Source organism: Heloderma suspectum, chromosome 1 (genome assembly GCF_057233095.1).
Source record: "Heloderma suspectum isolate Gila_16-S chromosome 1, 16-S_ref, whole genome shotgun sequence".
Lineage (NCBI taxonomy): Eukaryota > Metazoa > Chordata > Lepidosauria > Squamata > Helodermatidae > Heloderma > Heloderma suspectum.
The window spans coordinates 142,324,578-142,347,347 of NC_139458.1; the positions used below are offsets into that span (position 1 = coordinate 142,324,578).

General features: G+C 47.8%; 1 protein-coding gene across 2 annotated transcripts; it reads right to left on the reverse strand.

Annotated features, from left to right (window-relative positions):
* Nucleotides 1–598: 598 nt before the first annotated feature.
* LOC146358194 (dnaJ homolog subfamily B member 2-like) lies at nt 599–16,660 on the reverse strand. 2 transcript variants are annotated; one of them, XM_084805109.1, is made up of 8 exons: nt 16,570–16,660; nt 14,218–14,327; nt 13,560–13,619; nt 12,192–12,308; nt 6,566–6,670; nt 3,528–3,630; nt 2,003–2,073; nt 599–1,186 (listed from the first exon to the last, which is right to left on the reverse strand). In XM_084805109.1, the coding sequence occupies exons 1-8, from the start codon at nt 16,632–16,634 to the stop codon at nt 657–659; spliced, it is 1,161 nt and encodes a 386-aa protein (XP_084661235.1). In that variant the 5' UTR covers nt 16,635–16,660; the 3' UTR covers nt 599–656. The 2 variants fall into 2 exon arrangements, with proteins under 2 accessions (XP_084661235.1, XP_084661246.1); XM_084805120.1 differs by lacking the exons at nt 14,218–14,327; nt 16,570–16,660 and adding an exon at nt 13,749–14,093.
* Between the last annotated feature and the right edge of the window lie 6,110 nt (nt 16,661–22,770).

A 22,770-nucleotide genomic window follows, 5' to 3' on the forward strand; every position in this document is an offset into this window, starting at 1 on the left:
TTTTCCTTTGTAAACTATGCAGTCTGTATACAGAAGCCCTTTTTAGAGCTTGCTCTTATGAATCTTATGCACCAGCCTTCCCCAACCTGGTGTCCTCCAGATGTTTTGGGCTATAACTCCCAGGATTCCTGACCATTGGCCATGCTGGCTGGCTGGGGCTGAAGGGAACTGAAGTCCAAAGCATCTGGAGGGCTGCAGGTTGGGGAAGACTGTTATACACTGAACACTATTCCCAATTGTAGAGATACCCTTAAATTTTCTAATTTAAGTACTTGGACCAGGGTGATGATTCCTCCTCCTTGCATGTGCTGGGATGGGAATTGGGAGGGGGATGCAGAGGAGCCGTAGAGGTGGTTCACCTATCAGGCAACCACTGTTGCTTCAAGCTGCCCTGCTCTTCCCAGATTTGCTTCCCCTGCCAAAGGCCTTTCGACAAGGCCTCCCAATGCCTGCACTCAGAAGAGCCAAACTCTGGGGTCTGAATAAATCCTGAAGATGTGCCACTGAACTTGGGCAGTCCGTACAGCTCCCAGCACCACAGCTAGTCAGGCCCTCGGCAGGCAAGCCCCAGGGAATAATGCAACTGTGGAGACCCACAGCCAGATGGTGACCTTTATTGGACACAGGTTGCTCACTCTCCTCTTGTATCTGGGGGCTCAGAGAATGGTACACATGATAGATTCCCTCTCTCGGCAAGAAGGAACAACGTCAGGAAAAACGTACCGCATGTCGCTAAGGGCAGAGTCATTCTCATCAGGGCCAGGCACAAGCTGACTCTTTGGCACTGCTGTGCTGCCTCCTGCCTTGGGCCCTTCAGCTGGCCTGCCTTCCTTCTTCTCCTTCTCCTTCTCCTTCTCCATGCTGTCTCCTGCCCCCGGGCTCCTGGCTCTGATGGGCAAGGGAGCAGCGGCCACTTCCTCACTGGGGCCTGGTGTCCTTTTGCGTATCCGCCGAGTGCTACCTCGTCTCTTCTTGGAGATTGCCAGGTGCTGCCCCACGTTCTCCATTTCAGACAGGCTGTAGGCCATGGCCCGATGCAGTTCCTTGTCTTCATTCTCAGGGTAAGCAAAAGAGAAGCCAGCACTCTGCGGCCGGGGCGGAAGCCGGATATCGGTTGCAGAACTCAGCACCTCAGGTTGCTCCTGCTGGATGAGTTCCACCCGGGCCTTCAGGTTGTTGGTCAGGTCTGGAAGAGGTGAGCAAAAAGAGACAGTTCTTCCCATTCCCTTCAGCCTGTGACGCCCAACCCCACAGCAGCTTAGGAGACCTTGTTTTGCCCCAGTGCTACATTGCAACGCTTGCAAACAAATGAGAGAGTGTGGCATTCTTTAGCACCTGGAATAGGGCCAGCATTCCCAGTTCTCTGCCCCCTGAACAACCTTGACCCAAGGAGGACCCATAACCAATGTGAACAGAGAATCCTGACCCCACTAACTCTCTCCACTTGAACCAATAGGATGTGGGAGAAACATGTACCGATTAAGACTGGCTCAAGACAGTCTAATCCAGAGGTCAGCAACCTATGGCCAAGTGTTACATGCAGCCTTCAGCCATATTTTATGCAGCTGCTGGCATCCCCTGTCCCTTCCAGTACCAGTAACTGCCACTGCCACAAAGGCAACGAGAGAGAGAGAGAGGGAAGCCAGCAGGACGTGCGCGTGTGCGCGTGTGTGCGAGGGAGAGAGGGCTCTGGCCCCACCCACCAGCAACTTTGTCCCTGCCCAGTGCTGGCATGCAGCTACGAAGAGATTGCCTGTGAGGCAGTGCAGCCCTCAATGGAAAAAAGGTTGCCCGCTCCTGGTCTAATCCTTGCCCAGCTGTCAGTGCATAATGAGATGGAATCCCTCCTTGCTCCAGAGTTCACCCAGTCTAGAGTGAGCTCTAGAGCTGCTCTTAAATCTGTTCCAAGCACCACTATTCACGCATTTACCTTTTCTGAACTGGGCATCTTCTCTCCCAGGTACATGCCCTTCCCCAGTGTCCCCAGGCTCTGATTTCTTACCATGGACTTCTGCCACTTTGAGTTCCCCATCCTCATCAATCTCTACTTTCTCCTGTCCATGCTCAAGAATCCTGCAAAAGATGGCAGACAGTATCCCCAGCTGAAGCACTTGTCATACTACATTGTAGTCAGCCAAGGATGTGCTCTTCATTCCCATGTATCCACAGCAGAGAGGCATTCTTGGTGACTTCTTCCCCAACTCCTTCCCACTAGAAACTCACTATGATCCAAACTGAGTATTTTCCAGAAACGTCGTTCTGGAAGATTGAACAATGTAATTTAACAGATTTAACCATTTGAGTTCACTCTTATGGGTTAGGATTAAGTTGACACAGAGTGGATATTTTTAATGTAGTGTTTATCCGAATATTTTAATGTTTCATGCCGTAACAGTTTTTACGTCATACAAGCCACAGGATTGGCTATAAATCCAAATATGTAAACTAGATGGGTTGATTGGGAAAAAAAACACTTGAAGTAAACAGAAAAGAATTATTCCAGCTGTACTGTGCTGGGGTCAGAGTTAGTTATTTAGATTGTTCAATGTCTTCATCAATAATTTGAATGTAGGGGTGATAAAAGCACTTATCAGATTTGCAGGTGATACAAAATGGGGTGGATTTGGAAACATTCTAAAGGATAAGTGACATATTCACAATTCTTCCAAGAAAAGGGAGAGCTGGACAGGAAGAGGAACATGAAATTCAACAAGGACAAACGTAAAACGCTACACTCTGCTTAGCATTGATAAGCTCTCATTTGCAGTATTGTGTTCTGGACACTACAAGTTAAAAAAAACACATCCCCATAACGATTCATAAATAAACTACAAGATGATAAAAGGTTAAAGGACCTGAGTATATTCAGTCTTTATAAAAGAAGATTCCCAGGAGGGGGATGTGCTGACAGCTTTTAAATATTAAAGAACATCTCAGAAGAAAGGTGGGAGGATGGGGCAGGCAGGGACAGGACAAAAATAATGTTCATAAATTGAAGGGTAATATATTTAGGTTACACATTAGGAAGAATTTGCTATTTTTAAGAGAAGTTCAACACATGTGAGGCTGAAAAGTGCTGTTGAGCTTCCATTCCCTTGTAATGTATTTGTACTACTTGTGAATGTGGTTACTGAGGGACAGGACACAGGACATCAACATACATTCTAGGGTCAAACATAATGCCAACTCATTGGATGACAATACACAAATGAGCTCTGTGCTCACACACTCCCTCCTCCCCCTTTGCTCTCCCTCTGCATCAGGGGTGCAGAACATTAGCTACTGGCAGCAAGAGCTATAAGCTAAAAATATGCTGGCATTTTGTCCTGCCCACCACTGGAATGTGGCCCCCGAGAGCTTGTCCAAAATTGAATTTGGCCCTGGGACTAAAAGAGGTTCCCTGCCCCTGCTTTGCACAATCTGCTTTAATGAGCCACTTCTGCTTTTGCAGAAACTATATTTTGCCTTTACATCTGATTGTGGGACAAGCCAGCCCCAGTGTCACCAAGACCTCCTTGTCACCTCACCTCCTGGTGGTTATGCGCTTGCCGTTGATGTACTTTGTAGATGTGGAGATGGAACGGAAGCCTATTCCCAATTCAGCACCGGGCCCAAAAGTAGTGAAGAAGTCTAGAAAAAAAGGGGACAAGAGCCCTACTGATGGGAGGGTGGCTAGCTAGTGCAGGCCCCAGTAATGCCAGCCAGATGCTAGAGGCCATGAGCACCAGTTTGCTAATTAAGGGACAAGATGGGGGTGGGGCACAAATTTAACACGGGACAATGCTTCTCCAATATTTGAAAAGGAAGGATTTTATTTATTTATTTATTTATTTATTTATTAAATTTATTAATCGCCCATCTGACTGGTCACCCAGCCACTCTGGGCGATGTACAACCCACCATAAACAATTTAAAACAATAAAATTTTACCATAATTTTTTTTTAAAAAAAATACCCTAACCCACCCCAAATGCCTGCCTGAACAACAGCGTTTTTAATGCACGACGGAAGCTCATTAAAGAGGGGGCATGACGGAGTTCCCTAGGGAGGGAGTTCCACAGAGTGGGGGCCACCACAGAGAAGGCCCTCTCCCTCGTCCCCACCAGTCTAGCTGTCCTGGCTGATGGGACAGAGAGAAGGCCATCCGAGGCTGATCTTGTTAAGCGGCCTGTCTGGTGTTGCTGGAGGCACTCCTTAAGATAGGCTGGGCCGGAACCATATAGGGTTTTAAAGGTCAAAACCAACACCTTGAATTTGGCCCGGAAAACAACTGGTAACCAGTGCAACTCCTTCAGCACTGGAGTGATGTGATCTCGCCGGCGGCTGCCTTTAATCAGGCGAGCCGCCGCGTTCTGTACCAGCTGCAGTTTCCGAACCGTCTTCAAGGGTAACCCCACGTAGAGCGCATTACAGTAGTCTAAACGAGAGGAGACCAGGGCATGTACTACCGATGGGAGCAGATGGTCGGGAAGGTAGGGGCGCAGCCGCCGTATCAGATGGAGTTGATACAGCGCTGTCCGGCTCACAGCTGACACTGAGCCTCCATGGACAGCTGGGAGTCCAAAATGACCCCCAGGCTGCGGACCTGGTCTTTCAAGGGTAGCTGTACCCCATTCAACACCAGGTCAACATCCCCCAGCCTCCTCTTGTCTCCCACCAAAAGTACCTCGGTCTTGTCAGGGTTGAGCTTCAGCTTATTCCTCCCCATCCAGCCACTCACCGTCTCCAGACATTTGGACAGGGATTCTACGGCCAACCTTGGTGAAGATTTGAATGAGAGGTAGAGCTGAGTGTCATCCGCATATTGATGACACTGCACCCCAAACCTCCTGATGATAGCCCCCAGTGGCTTCACATAGATGTTAAATAGCATCGGGGAGAGGATGGAACCCTGTGGCACCCCACAAGTAAGTGGCCACGGGTCCGAAACCTCCTCTCCCAGTGCTACCCTCTGGTACCTGCCAGAGAGGAAGGACTGGAACCACCGCAATACAGTGTTTCCAATGCCCAACCCCTCCAGGCGGTCCAGAAGGATACCGTGGTCAACGGTATCAAAAGCCGCTGAGAGGTCGAGGAGAACAAGGAAGGAGCATTCACCCCTATCCAGAGCCCTCCTCATATCATCCACCAAGGCGACCAAGGCCGTTTCTGTCCCATGCCCAGGCCTGAAGCCCGACTGAAATGGGTCTAGATAATCAGTTTCTTCCAAGTGTGCCTTCAACTGCACCGCCACCACCCGCTCAATCACCTTGCCCAAAAATGGCAGATTTGAGACTGGGCGAAAGTTGTTCAGAACTTGAGGATCCAAGGAGGGCTTCTTTAAGAGCGGTCTTATCACTGCCTCCTTGAGGGCTGATGGCATCACTCCCTCCTCAAGGGAGGCGTTCACCACCGCCTTGATCCCCTCACCCAGTCTCTCTCTGCAGCTCATAATGAGCCAAGATGGGCAAGGATCAAGTAAGCAGGTGGTTGGCCTTACAGATGAAAGCACCTTGTCCACTTCATCAGGAGGAAGAAGCTGGAACCGATCCCACAAAACCGGTTTGCCACAGGCCGCCTCTTGCTCACTAACTGTATCCACAGTGTGCAGAGTAACACACCTAATCTGATCAATTTTATCTGCAAAGTGCCTTGCCAAAGCCTCACAGGAGGCCTTAGAATGCTCCAGTGGTTCCGGAGCCACAGGACCGACCAGGCTCCGGACCACTTGGAACAGCCTCCTGGGGCAGCACTCTGCAGACGCGATGGAGGCAGCATAATATTCCTTTTTTGCTGCCTTCACCGCCACGTGATAGGCTGAAGATATAGCTCTAGCCCGTGTCTGATCGTCTTTGGAGCGAGACTTCCGCCACCAGCGCTCTAGCCGTCTCACCTCCTGTTTCAGAGCTCGTAACCGCGGATTGAACCATGGTGCAGTCCGAGCCCTGTTCAGGGGGAGAGGGCGTTTCGGAGCCACCCGATCTAATGCCCCAGTGATTGCGGCATTCCAGCCACCCACCAGGGTCTCGACCGAGTGGCCGTTGGCATGCCCCAGAGAATCCCCAAGCGCGTTCAGGAATCCATTTGGATCCATAAGACGCCTGGGGCGGACCATTTTAATGGGTCCTCCACCCCTGCGGAGGGGTTGTGGAACCGAGAAGTCCAACATCACCAGATAGTGATCTGACCATGACAAGGGGGTGGTGGATATACCCCCGACTTCCAGATCACTCCCCGCTTCTCCAGAAACAAACACAAGGTCTAGTGCATGACCGGCTACATGGGTGGGCCCAGTTAGAATATGGTGCAGCTCCCAGGAGGCCATGGTCTCCATGAAGTCCCGAGGTGCTCCTGTGAGGATGGCCTCCGAATGTACGTTGAAGTCCCCCAATGAATAGCATCCCCATGAAATGAGACAGCCAGAATGAGCTAGGAAAACAGAAGCCAAAGAAAGAACTTGGAGAAGCACAGAGGATGGTTCTGCCAAGGCCTGCAATGACTATTTACAATGCCTATGAGACGGATGGCCTGCTGAACCGCTAGCACTGTTCAAGGTTGCAAGGCAATGGGGAATGCATACGCTTACCTGTCTGGCCTGGAGAGCTATAGGAGCAATAGGAGTAGGTGCCACCCCCCGGCATGATCCACTGAGACATTCCTCCTTGTAGATCCGTAAACGGGGACAACTCATCTGTAAAGTAAGGAATTAATTAATAAATTGAACTCTGTCAATTAACATTATATTATTACTATTATTTAAATTTATGCATCGTTTCCCATCATAAAAAGCAGTATCGAAGCAACTCACGCATATACACACAAATACAGAAATCCATCATTAATATATCAGAAAAAATCTCAATATAAACCAAAATCAGCACAATAAAACAAATAAGAATACAAATCATAAAAACATAATCTAAAAACAATACAATATTAAAAGTGTTCATACATCACACCACATTATACATTATAACCCATATAATACACAGACTAATTCCATTTGGTTACTTAGTGCAGTGGGCTTAACTGGATTATATCTAGGTATACAATACAAATCTGCAGTTCTACTACATCCCAGGACAGAGGGAGAAAGTCCTCTGTAATATGCATCCTCCAGACAAGGAATGGGGCCCAGAACAAGTGTATTAGAGGGAAACCAACAGCCGAGGAGGCTTAGAACCTTTCTCATATTCTTTTCTTCACCCATGGCCAAAGCAAAGACAAACAGGGCTCCATAGGAAATAGCACATTGTACACCTGGAGAGCAATGAAAGGAACAGCCAAATCCTCAGTCTTCATCTGTTAGATGTCAGCCTTTCTGGAGCCAACTTCCTTGGTTTCCTGTATGTCTGTGCAATCTCTAAAGGCACAATCCTATGTGTGATTAGAGAGAGAAAAGTCCTACAACTTCCAGCATTCAGCCATGGGAATGCTGGGAGTTGTAGCATGGCAGGGGAATGTTCCCATGGCTGGAATGGCTGGTCAGTTGTATCCCCCACCCATCCCCACCCTAAGTATGCCCTTCCTTCCAGGCTCCTGACTATCTGGCACTAGTTGGGTGACCGGGAACTTTCTGCATCCTTTTCAGTGGGCCATAGTATTTGCAGGAAAGAGCATATCAGAGGTTTAGCAGGCCTGACAGTAGTATCCAATGTGATCTAATTTTGTCTTCCATGGAACACTCTGGTTCTGCCAAAGCTTATTAAGGCATTTTAATTGGTAATCTCTATTTTTAGGGAACTTTTTAATAAATATGTATTTGTTGATTTATTTTATTGTATTCACTTCGTATGTTTTTTAGCTTGTACACCACTTTAAGAGAGCTCCACCCTTAAAGGTGGCCTTAAAATAATTTTAAATAAATAAATATTCCACAAGCAGATCAGTAATGGCAGCCAAATGGTTAAAAAACAACCCTTCTCTGCCACTATGATTTTCCTCTGCAACATACAGCCTCAGAAGAATGTTGTGCATGTTTTAGGACATGCTCTCAGGTACGCAGGGTGACATCAAAGCACATTGAGCTCCTGTGGAGCCTGGCACAAATTGAGAGTCCACTTAAAAACATGACTTCGGGCGCAATCCTACCAAGATAGACGGCCGCCTCCGAACTCAGAGGCGACCGCCTATCCAAAGCAAGGCAGGAAAGGTATGGGGGGGGGAATCATTACCTCCATGCCTCTCCTGCCCTGCTATTTTCCGCTAGACAGCTGTTTTCACTGTCTAACTACAGGGGGAGGGACTGGGAGAGGAGGCTGCTCTCCAACACATTGGATATGTTGTACATGCAGCTCCACTCTCCCCGCCCTGGAACACCTCTTTTCAGTTGCTCCACACTCCTGAGCATGGAGGACGGGGCTTCTTCGCACTGCCTCCGAGGCAGTGCGGACGTGGGGGGAGGTCAGTTTTCCAGGAACCAGCCTTGGAGCATGGGCTCCAAGGTTGGTTCCCAGAAAACAGCATATCCTATGGCCCTCTAGGCAGTGTCTAGTGGCCACAGGATTTCTCTCTCTGGGTGCAATCTTATGAGTGTTTAGATAGAAAAAAGTCCTACAACTCCCAGCATTCCCCAGCCAGCATGGCTGGCTGTGGAACACTGGGAGCTGTAGGACTTTTTTCTGTCTGAACATCCATAGGATTGCACCCTTAGAGTCCTGTCTAGAATCCAGAGTTCTGTGGCAGACAGATCCACATGGAAAGAGCTCCCCAATGGTAGAAAGTTTGAACTCCAGTGGCCTAGTAAACAGAAGACCTGAGTTCAAAGCTATGTGCTCAAGGATGAACACTGTTCTTTGGCAATCCACTGTCTCTTAAGTTCCCGCTCCTCATCTGAAACATGGGAATGTAACTTGTTGCAAGAATTAATAAGAGCATTTAGTACAAACCTCTTTGCATGCATTTAGATTCAGAATATATAATAACCATTATGGCCAGGATTGCCAGATTGCAACACAGAGGACAAGTATTTCATTTGAAGGGAGGGGAGAAGGAGTATATACTAATAGCTCTCTTGTTGGGGAGAGTCCGTTTGCTTAAGTGGAGACTTGGTCTCGGAGGGTGTGGGCCTCGTGGCTGCTTGTAAGGCAAGCAAGCGGGCTTCAGTTTTTGGAAACTCCCAGATTCTATGTAGATGGCTCCTCTGCTCTACTTAAGTAAGATTCTTTTGATAACTCTGCATCTAGCACCTTTTATATAGACAGTTGTAAGCAATCTGGCTGCAACTTCCTGCACTTGACACTTTTGAGGAATTGGCTGCTGCTGCTATTATTTATTCATATCTGACTGTACTGGACGGTTTGATCATATCTGATTCTGTCTTGTATATTTTAAACACTGATACATAACATCAACTGATGTTGTGTTTTAATCACTGATACTGTCGATTTTGCAATTAATGTAAAACGTGACTATATTAGTATAATTGAAATGAACCATTTCTTTGGACTGCTGTATTATGTTTTGAAATTAATTGGCCCTAGACTGTTTGTTGTACCATTGTGAATTCCTGTTCTTGTATTGCTGTCCTTGTGTTGTGAGCTGCTTTGGGCACGTCTGTGTGGAAAAGCAGCAGCAGCAGCATCTTTATATGGCAAGGTCATAAGACTGCGCACACACCCTGCCCAACCCTTGTGTCTCCTTCCTCCACTTGCTGTAGGGAAAAAGCAGAGCCAGAGTCCTGCCCTCTTTCTTCTGCAGGTAGAGGGGAAGAGCAGATGAAGGGCAGAAGACAGCAGATGTGGCTACCTCCTCCCCTCCTCCTCAATTGGCTCATCTAAAAGTCACTGCTCATTTCAACCCGGCTGCTGCAATCCAGGCTGCTGGAAAGTCCAGGCATGTTCCAAAGACCTTTGTGGTGGTATTGTTTATTTCATTTATAAAGATAAAAAATACAAATAAAAGTTGGTGTTTTTTTTAAGACCTTTGTGGTGGGGAAATGGTACCAGCCTCCAATTCTATACAGCTGGGAAATATCCTGCTATCTGTTGAATTACTACCCTAAAATTCAAACTTGCCTGTTGGTTGTTTATTATTTCTACACTTTTTGTCTGAATCCTCATGAGTAACTTGAGCCAGTGTGCATGGTGTAATGATTTCCAGAGGGGCAGCCATGTAAGTCTGTGCATCTGATGAAGTGGACAGTGTCCACGAATGCTTATGCCAGAACAAATAAATATATTCATCTCTAAGGTGCCACAAAACCCTTTGATGTTTTTGTGGTATAGTGATTAGTGTGTGGGACTGGGGAGACCCTGGTTCAGCCATGAAGCTCGCTGGGTCTCTTAGGGCCTAGCCTACCTCACAGGGTTGTTGTGAGGATAAGATGGAGAGGAGGAGCATCATGTATGTGACTTTGATCTCCTTAGAGGGAAAGGTGGGATATATATGAAACAAACAAACAAACAAATAAATAACAGACCTCTGTATTAACAAGACTTTTGTCTCACAAACCTGATTCTGCAAGGTATTATTGCAGAATCTAGCTATTTCTTCTCTGGGAAAGGTACTGGGTGTTGAGGGAAGGGTGTCAGCTGCTTTGGATGTGGGTTTTGTATGTGTGTGTGTGAGCGTGCGCATGTGTGTTTTGCAAAAACGTAGGGTATAAATAAATTAAATAAATAAAAATGAAGCCATACCTCACGGGCAGAACTTATCAGGTTCAGTCCCTGGCACCTCCGGGTACAGAAGCATCTCCGGCACTAATGGAAATTTATGTTCCCTTTTTTAGCCCTTGCAGGGGGATGGGAATTTAGGAAGCAAAAGTGTCTGTGCAAAGGTTGAAACATCCCCTACCTGCACAAAGTGGTCCTGATCAGTCCTGGGGGCCTGCATGCTTACTTTAAGGTTTAAAAAGGTGAGGATCAGCTGCACATTAGGTAGCATGTAATTTAGCCTTCAGGCAGTGGAGGCTGGTGGCCCCGATGTCAGTGGGGCGGGTTTCCGTCAGAACCAGTCAAAACTCTATAGGAGCTAGCAGGTTCTGATGGAAACCTGCAGTGGATTTACCGCCCCACTGACATTGGAGCCACCAGCCTCCACTGCCCTCAGCAGGGTTGGTGATCTCTCTGTGTGAAACTTTGGAGGACTGCTGCCGATCAGAGCAAGCACTGAGCTGCTGGAGGCACAGCATTATAAGGCAGCTGTGTGGTTTGTATATACGTAGGGCTGATCTACATTGCGCCCGCCATCGCAATGAATTCGGTGTCCCGTCGGGTTAAACGCTCTCACGTTAAAACGTGGTTATCCACACTCACCCATTTTCCCTGTTGCAGTGCTTCATCAAATGTGCAAGCTCGGTTCACACTTGAGCGCTGTGCTGTTTTCCTGCGCGCACTTGTCTGATCTCGGATGCTAAGCGGGGTCGGCCCCGGTCAGTAGTTGGATGGGCGACCGCCTGGGAATCAGGCTTCCTGCACTGAGCAGGGCGTTGTTCTATCCCTTCAAATGAGACTAAGTTTTACCCCCTCCTATCTCCCACTCCAGATGGGTTTTTTTTAATTAAGGCGTTATCCTCGCAGAATCAGGGCTTCTCCTTGATGTTTTTTTCTAATTCAGGCATGAAGCTTCACAACTTTGAATCTTTGAAGATCATGCCTGAATTAGAAAAAAAAACATCATGGAGACGCCCCGATTCTGCAAGAATAACGCCTTAATTTAAAAAAAAAACCATCCGGAGCGGGAGATAGGAGGGGGTAAAACTTAGTCTCATTTGAAGGGATAGAATAACCCCCTGCTCAGTGCAGGAAGCCTGATTCCCAGGTGGTCGCCCATCCAACTACTGACCAGGGCCGACCCCACTTAGCATCCGAGATCAGACAAGCGCGCGCACATCCAGCCTTTTGCTTGTTGCTGAGGAAACGGGGGCTCCTGAGGAAGCTATGCGATCAGTAGCCAGAAGAAGACATGGGGCCATCGAGAGCTGTGATTGGACAGGAGGGAAATACAAACACCACCGTATATGGACAGGCGGGGGAGGGGACTATGACCAGATAAGGTAGCGAAGGCGGAAAATCAGAGCACATTAAGGGAAAATACCGGGATTTTAGGGTATTGAAAGCGTGAGCACGGAAGTGGGAAATTCCGGTTCCAATTCGAGGCGGGTACTGCGTAGTGTGAAAGGCGGGCGGTGAAACCTCATTGGAAGCGAAAAAAGGCGGTAAGTGTAGATCCAGCCTATGTCTTGTTCCCCTTGTAGTGGGTGAGGTACATACCAAAGATTTCAGTGAAGGGATCTTGTCCTTCGAAAAATTCTCTGAAGACCTCGTCCGCATCTCGAAAGGTGAACATGAGGTCAGGACTCCCGGTTGAACTCTGATAAAGCCCCGTTCCTTGCAGAAAACAAATCAGACACCTTCTGTCATTCTTTCTCAGCTTCCACACAGGGAGGAAAAAAAGGAATGGGGATGACTTGTGGAGGACAGCGGAGGCTACAATGTTCCCTTTGGCCACAGCAGGTTGCAGGGCCAGAAGAAACAGGTCTCTCTGCTGAATGCAGAGTGCGAAGGTGGAGGGAGGAGGAGCCCTATCCACAATGAAGTGTAGCAATGCAGGGAAATCAGCATTCCCAGGATGCACGGTCCTCTCTTGATCAAAGTTTTCAGAGGGCTGGCCGTGTTAGTCTCTTGCAGCAGAAATAACAAAGAGACTTGTGGCACCTTAAAGACTAACATTTTTATTCTGGCATAAGCTTGCTGCTGACTGGTGAAGTGGACAGTGACCACGAAAGCTTATGCCAGAATACATTTGTCAGGGCAGAATCCAACAGGACACTTCCACCCCCGCTGATTCTCTTCTGCCCCACCAAGTGCGTTGCTCAAGTGGCCCCCACCACTTGCACAATGGCGATTTAGCGCTTCTGGGGGCAACCCAAAATGAGCAGAAACACTCGTTTCTGGAAGGAGGGAGGTTGGTGGAGCTCACATAAGGGAGCTCAGCTGACCTGCCTCCTTCCAGAAACAGATGTTACTGTTCATCTTGGCCCTTCCCCTAGGAAGCACTAAATCTCCCTTGCGTAAGTGGTGGATCCCGCTTGCGCCACAGAATTGAGCAACCCATTGCTTGCAGAAGGGAACTGGTGGGGCAGAAAGGAATCAGTGGAGGAATAAATGCCCCCTTGGATTCTGCCCAAAGTCTTTAAGGTGACACAGGATTCTTTGTCATTCTTGATACAAGGGCAGTCTCTCCATGCATGCATCTCTTGCAAACAGTGGCCAGGAAAGGCAGGAGGGAAACTCCCCAAATAAGAGTGTAGGAAAAACAATCCATAAAAGGGTCAGAGAAAAATCAGTCATGCAACCAATCCATCTGCATTTTGATCCACCTGGCTCTTCTTCAACGGGAATTTTTATGCAGCGAAAGTTCTGCCTTCAGCTGAGAAGAAGACATCTGGATGGGATGGCACGTGCAGGGTAGGCCACTAGCCTGAGATGCTAAACAAAGTCACATGTTTTCAGGGGAGGAGGGAGGAGGTGCGGTTGTGGGTGCTAATAACGAGAACTGCGGCCAGAACTAAGTCATGTAGCACACACCGGGCATACATGGGAAATATGCCATTGTATCAGCTAGGCCAGGATGCTTACCTGTGCTTAGCCCCATGAGCCCTTCGAGCCCGTAGAGGTCATAAAGGTCACGCTTATAATCTGGAAGAGAGAAGGAAGGACATCAACTCCATCTTTAAGCACGTTCCGCTCTTGAGACAAACCTGTACATTGGGCTGGATTGGGAACCTTGGCAGGCCGGATAAGGCCTGCAGGCTGGAGCTTCCTCACCCCTGTTATATTAATTCCACAATACCCCTTAGGCCCCCAGTCTTCTTGCTCCAGCACTGGCACCGTCGCCATAGCCAGCAGCAAAGTGACCAGCAGCACAAGACATGGGACCTCTGGAAGTGCCCCTGGCAAGTTTGTCTGGTCCTTCTTTATCAAAGATAGAAGGAAGGCTGGCCAGCCGGCCTAGCAATAAGCCAAAGGGATCATCTCAGGGGAGAGGAGGTGAGTGGGGAGGGGGTTGCACAGTAACCCGGGGGGGCGGTGGACTGTCAACAGGCTGAGCTGTCACTTTTGTGGCCCGTAGAGAGTGAGAACTGGGAGCCAGCCAGAGCTCAGGAGACGTGTGCCCACTGCGGGAAATGTCTCTAGGAAAAGGCAGGGCATGGGGCATACAGGCAACAGCTCAGAGACAGATGACCCCAGAGGTCAGCAGCAAATGGGGAATGGAGAGAAGGGTCTGATCTCTTACTGTCCGATAGCACTTCATATGCTTCTGCTATCTCCTTGAATTTCTTCTCCGCGTATTCCTTGTTGCCTGGGTTTTTATCTGGGTGCCATTTCAGTGCATGCTTCCTGTACCTGTAACGTTCCAGGGAGAGAGACCTGACTGCAGGCTTACCATGAAGATAAACCACCTTGACCTCACACATTATGCCGGTTTAACAGGAGACTTGGCCTTCCACCCCCAACGTCAGCACTGAGATCCCCGCTTTCAGATATTGGGGCAGTCATCACTTGACAGCTAAATAAATCAGAGTTGGAGGGGAGACCTGTAGTCCTGACCTCTGCTGGAAATCGCTGAGCACCGTAGGGCGAGCCTTGCCTGAGACCCAGGTCTTATTTCCAAGGACACCTCCATATGCTCATTGGATTTGCTATGGTGCACATTCAAACCCCATAGTCTGTTGGTTCTGGAAGCGCAGTGTTGACACTAGGAGGAGCAAAAACCAACTCACAGCAATACCTTTGAATTCTCAGGACTGGATTAGTGTAATGCACTCCATGTTTGGCTGCATTCAATGACTATCTGGAGACTTCAATTGGGACACAACACACAATTCCAGTTCTATGCTGGGATGGATCTCAAAGAGTGTATTAAACCAGTATTCTAGTGTCTGTACTGGCTTCCTTTTGTCTTCCAGGCACAATTCAAGGTGCTAGATTTCACTCATGATGGCTTTAACAGTTCTGTCTTTTCAACCATCATGATTATTGAGATCAACTGAAAGTGCCTTCACTATACTATCCATGTACCAAGTTCTACCAAAGAGAAGCAGTCTAGGTGGCCACCCCATAATGGTAGGCTTCCTTTCCCATAAAGATCCATCAAAGTCTGAGCATGAATACATTCCAAAAGACCTGGAAACCCTTTATCTTTCGGCTGGCATTCAACAGCCAAGGTGAAGTCAGGCATTGGGTAATTTTAATTTAATTGGATATCTGGGTGTGTGCGCATGCATGTTTTAAACAGCTTTCATCCCCTCCTGAACCTTTGCAAATGGTCAGGATAGAAAATGAACTAATTAACAAAATAAAGAGCAGATTGGATAGATAGTGCTTTTGAAAGTACAGTGTGCTTCTCATATATTGACGTGGTTCACACATAATGGTGGCAAATTGTGGATTAACCCATAATTTGCTGCATCGCCTGCCCCACACATGCTGCTGCCACTTTGCATAATCAACCTCCGAATGGCCCAATTAGTTCTTAAGTTAACTGTGGATTGTTTAACCCACAAATAACCCATAACATCCAGGTTCACACATCGTGGAACACTCTCTGATCAAGCCAATCAGAGGTTGATTATGCAAAGCAGCAGTGGCAGCCCACACCAGGCATGCAACCCAGCAAATCGTGGATTAATTAAATTAACCCACAATTTGTTGCTGTTACGTGTGAACAGGCCCATTATATTGTTGTCATCCTTACAACAATCCTGTAAGGTAAGTGTGTAGGTCAGTATTATACCTCCATATTACAGATGAGAGGCTGAGGCTGTGAGAGAGGCTTGCTTAGCGCAGGGGTAAGCAACCTGGTGCCCTCCAGATGTTTTAGACTACAACTTTCATGATACCTTGCCATTGGCTATGCTGGCTGGGGCTGATGGGAGTTGTAGTTCAAAGCATCTGGAGGGCATCAGGCTGCCTACTCCTGCCTTAATAAGCTCATTGCAGAGGTGAAGTTTGAAACAAGGACTCCCTGATTCATAGCTCAGTCTCTTAAGATGCAATGCTATACACATTTACCTGGGAGTAAGCTGCATTGAGCACAATAGGACTGACTTCTCAGTAGACAAGTATAGGATTGCACTGCAAGCCACTACGCTACACCATTTCTCTGTCAGTTGCATACAGCCTTTATACAACCAACACAGTTAATTGCATTTACAACAGTGCTGAGAAGCACTGTATAAATGGCTCCCAACGACAACAACTTGTATTGCCCAGCTTCACCTGGAATTATATGGTTTTTAAAGGGTACCTAACAAGAAACTCCAGCAACTGGAGTCACTATAAGAAACTGTCCCTAGGTAGCACCACATATACATATGATTTCACATATATAGGTAAATGGGAATTTAACAAATCTTAGCCAAGATTTGACCCTCTAAGTCAAGATTCCCACAGCCACAAAAAAGCAAGATTAACCATTAGTATGCCCTTCATCCCACCCACAGGGTTAATAGAAACTGTGGTTCCCCATTGGCTGATGTAGTCCAACACATCAAGGCCTGAGGGGGCAGACTTAGCTTTATTGTTCCTAGAACAACATAGTGGCACTGAATGCAGGGAAATGGAACTCTGAAGAAGGGAGACTTACGCCTTTTTAATGTCATCCGAGGAGGCAGTTTGTGGGACGTCCAGTGCTTGGTAGTAATCAACCATGGTGCTGTTTATTCTATGCAGAGGCCAGCTGTAAATCCAGAGAGAATGTGGTGTGACAGTGATCACCCACAATGTCCAGCCAGCCTCCCACCCCCACCCACTCCCATTCTCAAGGACACTGGACAGACACCATGACCTGCAGGGCTGCTCCAGCAACAAAACAGCCTCCCATGAGTATTGTGCCTAATACACAAACTATTCAAAACCAAATCTAGCTACATCTGCAGCAGACTCATTTACGGGGAACAATCCTCCAAGTTTTGATCGCTTGTGCTCGTTCCTCAGGGGTACCTACATTGCTGGCCAGGCAGCTCTCAGGTACTACATCTAGACACACTATTCCAAATAATTAAATAGGCCCTAGGTACTGGGTAAGCATGGCAAAGGCACAAATCCCCTTATAAAAGAGTGACTATCTGACCTGTGCTGATAAAATGGGTAGAAATCACGAGCTACACAAAAGCAATTGTAACAAATGCTTTTAGCATATAGTGCTTTGTTGCACTGTAATCTTGAATATATCCAAGATCAGGTTGAAGTCTTGCTGAGGATTTCCCTACCACCTCTACTAAGTGCTAACTGGAATCTGACATGATATCTCTGGTTATTTGTCTCTTCCTCACAGGGTTCTTGGTCAGGGCTGGTGTCAAGGGTGGACATGACTGGGCATCTGCGAAGGGCCCACACCCCAGCAGGGGGACACTGACAAGAGCCCCCTGGACTTGCTCCTCCTCTTCACCACTGGAACTTGCTTCTTCCCTTGCCTCACACTCTGGCCTAAACAACGGTGGTGGTGAGAAGAAGGAGCAGTAGATGCCACTGCTTACTTGCTCACTGGTTCTCTGCCTGTCAAGCAAGCATGTGGCGACAATGATGAGAAAGAGGATGAGGAACATAGGAAGCTGCCTTATACTGCGTCAGACCATTGGTCCATCTAGCCCAGTATTGTCGACACTGACGGGCAGCAGCTCTCGAGGGTTTCAGGCAGGATTCTTTCCTTGCCCTACCTGGAGAAGCTGGGGATCAAACCTGGGGCCCTCTGCATGCAAAACATGTGCTCTGTCACACTGAGCTATGGCCTCTCCCCTAAGGCAAGAGCAAGAGCAGGAGCAGCTGGTGACAATGGTGGTGAGACGGTAGACTCACTGAGTGAGGGTCCCCATTGAGGGTGTCTTGTCCAAGAGCCCTCAAAAACTTGGAGGTGGCACTTTCAGCCAGTGTGATATGATAGCCAGCATCATATAATGATAGGTTCCAATCTCTGGAAAGCCAGGTAGAGATTACAAGAAAATAACACATTGATTGTAATGAACTTACTCTCTAAAGTAAGTTCCATTGAAATCGATGAGGTTTTAGTCCACGTCAATGTATGGTGAATCAAACTGCTAGAATACCAAGGACATACTTTATGAGTTTGTGCAATTACTGTCAAAGTGTTTGGGGGACTGGTTGCCCACAACTATCAATCACTGAATTACACATTTTGACTTCTGGTTCAATAATGCAGTATGCAAAAATCAGAAGGTTCAACTTCCTCCTGATCTCTGCATTCTAGCGTCTATGCACCCTTCTTTTCTCCATCTGCATCCTCGGAGACTCGGACTGTGGCTTGTCGTACCCTAATGCTTGATCCAGTTGTTGTGGAGTTCAGCCTACATCTTATTGCTAACAGTGGCTTGTCATACCTGCAAAAGCCTCGATTTCTGCCTCTGGCTGCCTCCGGTATAGGAGAGGACAGTAGAACCTCTCCATCATCCTTTTACATCTGTCCTCTCTTGATGAGCATGTGCTGTAGCCAATGGCAAGCTTGCGCAGATTGTGATGTCGTGTGTGAGGCTGAAAGCTCCTGGTCATGATGACCAAGGTGGAGAGTAGCAGCAGAAGGTCAATTACTGAGGGAGGGGGACTCCAAGCCGGGGTAAATGGGTGTCATAGTGCGGCAAAAAGAGGCTACATGCTGGGCCTAGCCACTGATGTCAATATGAGTTTGTAAGGAATACGTAGTGCTCTGTATAATCTGAAGTATGAAATAAATGTATTAAACTGTAGAATAGCATATCTGTAATGCAAAGCCATACAGTGGCTGTGTTCGCACATAATGGTAAGCTGTAGTTTATGTTAACCATGGTTTGTTGCTTTAGCCATGAATTGTCTTGCAGATAAGGACCCGGTTCTCACTTAATGGTGGAATATTGTGGATTAATTGACCCTAGATTCACAGGGATGTGCAGTGCCTGCAAGCCACTTCCAGTTTCTGTAACCTTCCAATAGGCACAATTAGAGGTTGTCAGTGTGATGTGCATACCTGGACCAGTGGGTTGTTTAGGGGCTATATAAACCAGCAGTTAACCCATGGCTTGTTACTGGGTTAACTGCTAGGTTGTTTAGCCCCTAGACAACCCATCGGTCCAGGTTCACACATCACACTGACAACAGAAAATGGCTCATGTACAGCACACGTCACCACATATCGTGGGTTAATTAACCCATGATATTGTGCTGTGATATGTGAACAGCCCCGAGCAAACAAACCATACCTTGTTTTCCCTATTTCTGGTTTGTTTCTCTCCTGGTTCACACAGGGTGTAAACAAGCCATCGTGGTTTGTTAACGACCCTGTGTGTGCTGGCTGATTTGCATAATTACCCTCGCTAAGCATGGCTTCTCATGTCATCCGAACTGGGTGAGGGCAGCTTGTTGGGGAGGTTAACAAACCACTCAGAACCCATGGCTTGTTGTAGGGTTGTGGGATGATTTGTTAACCATCCCAACAAGCCACCATCACCAGGCTCAGATGACATAAGAAGCCATGCCTAGCAAGGGTAATTATGCAAATCAGCCAGCACACACAGGATCGTTAACAAACCACGATGGCTTGCTTACACCCTGTGTGAACCAGGAGAGAAACAAATTAGAAATAGGGAAAACAAGCCACCGGTTTGGACAACACGAGTGTGGGCTCCTGCCAGCTGACCGCAGCTAGCGGCAATAAATCACTGACTGATAACAGGGCTGTAAACCTGTCCAAGGCTGGGAAGCGAAAAAGTGGCTTGTAGCAAGGGATGTTTTACCCAGGCAGTGAGTCCAAAGCGTCGAGGCACAGAGAAGTCCATTATCCAATCTGGGGTCCAAAACACACGAGGCAACACAAGCATGGCAGCGCACAAGGTCCGAGGCTGAGGCCCGGCATGTAACACGACATTGTTTCTTCAGCGGTCCAGGCCCAGCCTGCCAATCCCTTTTAATAGCCACAACTTGAGGCAGCTATCTAATCAGTCCTCCTGCCTCTGAGAGCATCTCTGTCTTAAACAGGCAGAGGCTCACCTACGCTGCTCCTGGACATGCAGCTGCCTTCGTTCTGCAGGGGTCAGTGGCATTTCGCCTTCTGATTCCTCTGGGGAGACTGCAACTGGGCCTGGAACCTCCATAGGGGGCTCGGAGGCTCGGGCTCCTTCTGTGCTGGTCCCTTCCCCTGTGTCGGGAGCCTGCTCTTCCCCTTCATCCTCAGAGGAGTCCGAGGGGGGCATGACATCGACAAGCCACAGCAGCAGGGGGGCTTGGATCAGCAATCTGGTGCCTAAGAAGCCCCGGTGGGCTGCAGTGATCATGTAACACATGTTGAAAACAAGCCATGATGGGTTGGTTAATCACTCACTATGCCACGCTGCTGCGGACAGACGATCAGGTGCTCACTGGCTTGCCATAGTTTGTTTCCAACTTACACCTCCCACCTGCTCCTGCACATATCCCAGGGGCCCTTGTGGCACAACTGCTCTATAGTCCTGCTGTGATGAGATCCCCACCTCGTGCAGCTTTCTTGCCTGGCAAAGCACCTGTGTTGACATATATGTGCCATATCTTCAGAGTGGAGAAGGGGAGGGCTTACCTCAGTCCTAGAACATCCGAAGTAATAATTTTAAAAGACTGTATCTCTGAGCATGTACAGAGTATTTTCTTTCCACCACTGAGGAATTGCCACCGATCCCCATATATCTGGGATTAAGGGGTAGGGCTTTTTGGTCAGAAGACATGGCTTCTAGGCCAGTCTGATATGTATAATCTGGATTTTTAAACGCTTTACACATGTTTCATTAGAACACCGTGCCTGGGAATTTTATTTATAAGTGAGTGAAGAAAAGGTATATTCTGGAAATTACCAAAATGAGTGCAGGAGTTAAGTGGGCTTTCTTTATGGATGTTTCTGTGGAAAGGTGTGTTTTTTTCAATATCCCAAATTAATGTGTGTTACAGAAAGCTAAATTTTTGAGTGTTGGACAAGTAGCGTTGGATAACAATCTAATCTGTCATTCCTGTTTGTGCTTATAAAAGCTCATGCTGCAATACATTCAGGTACCACAAGTCTCCAGGTTGTCTTTTCTGTTCTTGTCCACCCCTGGGAAAAAGAAACCATGCATTTTCTCAAGCCAAACTGTAGACACAGTTGTTAACAAGCGATGCATGTCATGTAATGAATAGGTGCTTATAATTAATAGGTTGTGCATGAAAGGTAGCACTAATTCCTACAGTGAAGAAAGCTTGAGACAGGCCATAAAATAGTAACAATCATAATTAACATGCACATCCTATGGGATTTGCTGTGCTCTACTGCTGTTTGTTTGTCTCTTCCCCTCCCCCTTCCTTTATAGTATTTTTAGCTGCTTTTCAAGGCTGCGCCCTCACAAAGCACAGCACAAACAAGAGCACAGTCAGATACAAGACATAACAGCCAAGCTGCAAGCATATAGAATATTTGGTGAAGCTGCTTTGAACACACAAGCCAATTACAAATTCAACTGAAGGCAGCTTTAAACAGCGAGGCCTTTACTGCTCACCTAAACACCTGCACAGAAGGGGCTAGCTGCACCCCAGCAGGATGGAAGGGAGTTCCACAGTGTTGGTGCCACTGCCTAGAAGACCCTGTCTCTTGTGCATGCCAACCTAACAGATCTTAATGGTGGTTACTCAAGAGATTTAGTATCCCTTTGTATCTTTATTTCCGTTCTGTCCTCTCCCCACCCCCACTCCAAAGCTCAGGAAATATAGTGACATTTTATTTAAACTCAGGGTAGGAAGAAGACTTCACTTACCATTTTAAGCATACTTATGGGACGTATGTCCCACTGAATTGAAACTGATCAGTTCTGGGTAAGCGGACCATCCATGTTCAGAGGCCACTGAATACCAGTTAATTTGGTGGTGGCAAGTGTGGGGGGTAATGATGGCAAGAGGCCTATTGCCTTCATGCCCTAGTTTTGGGTTTCCTGGAGGCATCTGGTTAGCTACTGTGGGAAATGGTATGTGGGACTAGATGGACTATGGGTTTGATCCAGCTGAGCTCTTCTTATGTCAGCCTATTTGGGATCAAGCTGCCCCAGTAAAGGTATGGAGACCACGGATAAACGGAGCAGAAAGTGACAGAGAGCAAGGTGGAAAAGCAAATGCTGTGGGGATGAATTCAAGCAATGTTTCTAGTAGCTTAAGAGTGCAGTCCTGTTGGGATGCTCGTCAGCCTCTGAACTTGGAGGCTGACAGGCATCCTACGCAGAGCGGGAGGAGCGCAGAGGCATTTTTGCTAGACGGGCTTTTTCACCCGTCTAGCTGGGGCTGTGCAGGGTGGAAGGAAGCTGGGGAGGCTGGAGGATTCTTCATAAGCCGGCCTCCCCAGTCCCCTCCCCACCCACAGAACCGAGGTCATCTTTGCAACCTTGGAGAGGCAGCCAGCATGGCTCTCTCTGCACAGGCTATGAGGAGGAGGGGGATGGGTGGAGAGCTCAGACTCCTGGGTCCACGGTTGGAGTGCTGTCTCCATCCCTGGATCCAAGAACCCGAACTATCCCACGGCCCTCCAGACGCCATTAAGGGCCCATAGGATTGCTCTCTAGGTGTCATGGATATCAAGGACAGACAAGGATGGCATTGGAGGGACCCCCATGATTTGCCTCTCTTCACTTTAGCCCTCGGCATTGGGAGTTTCCAATGCTGCACCTGTCACAATCCTTCCCGTCCCCCTATATCTTGCGGATTATGAACACACGCCAGAAACAGGACTTGGGTCCCCGACCTTCCCTTTATTGAATAACTCCTGTGCTTTGAAACGCTCACTCCTGATGGTGTCCACTAGCACTTGAGCGTGTTT

Coding starts and splice junctions, on each gene's coding strand:
- LOC146358194 (XM_084805109.1), bottom strand. CDS start 16,634: ATGGTTGATTACTACCAAGCACTGGACGTCCCACAAACTGCCTCCTCG. Junction 12,309..13,559: donor GCTCATGGGGCTAAGCACAG/GTAAGCATCCTG, acceptor GTTTTCTGCAAG/GAACGGGGCTTTATCAGAGT. Junction 1,187..2,002: donor CAAAGTGGCAGAAGTCCATG/GTAAGAAATCAG, acceptor CACCTCTTCCAG/ACCTGACCAACAACCTGAAG.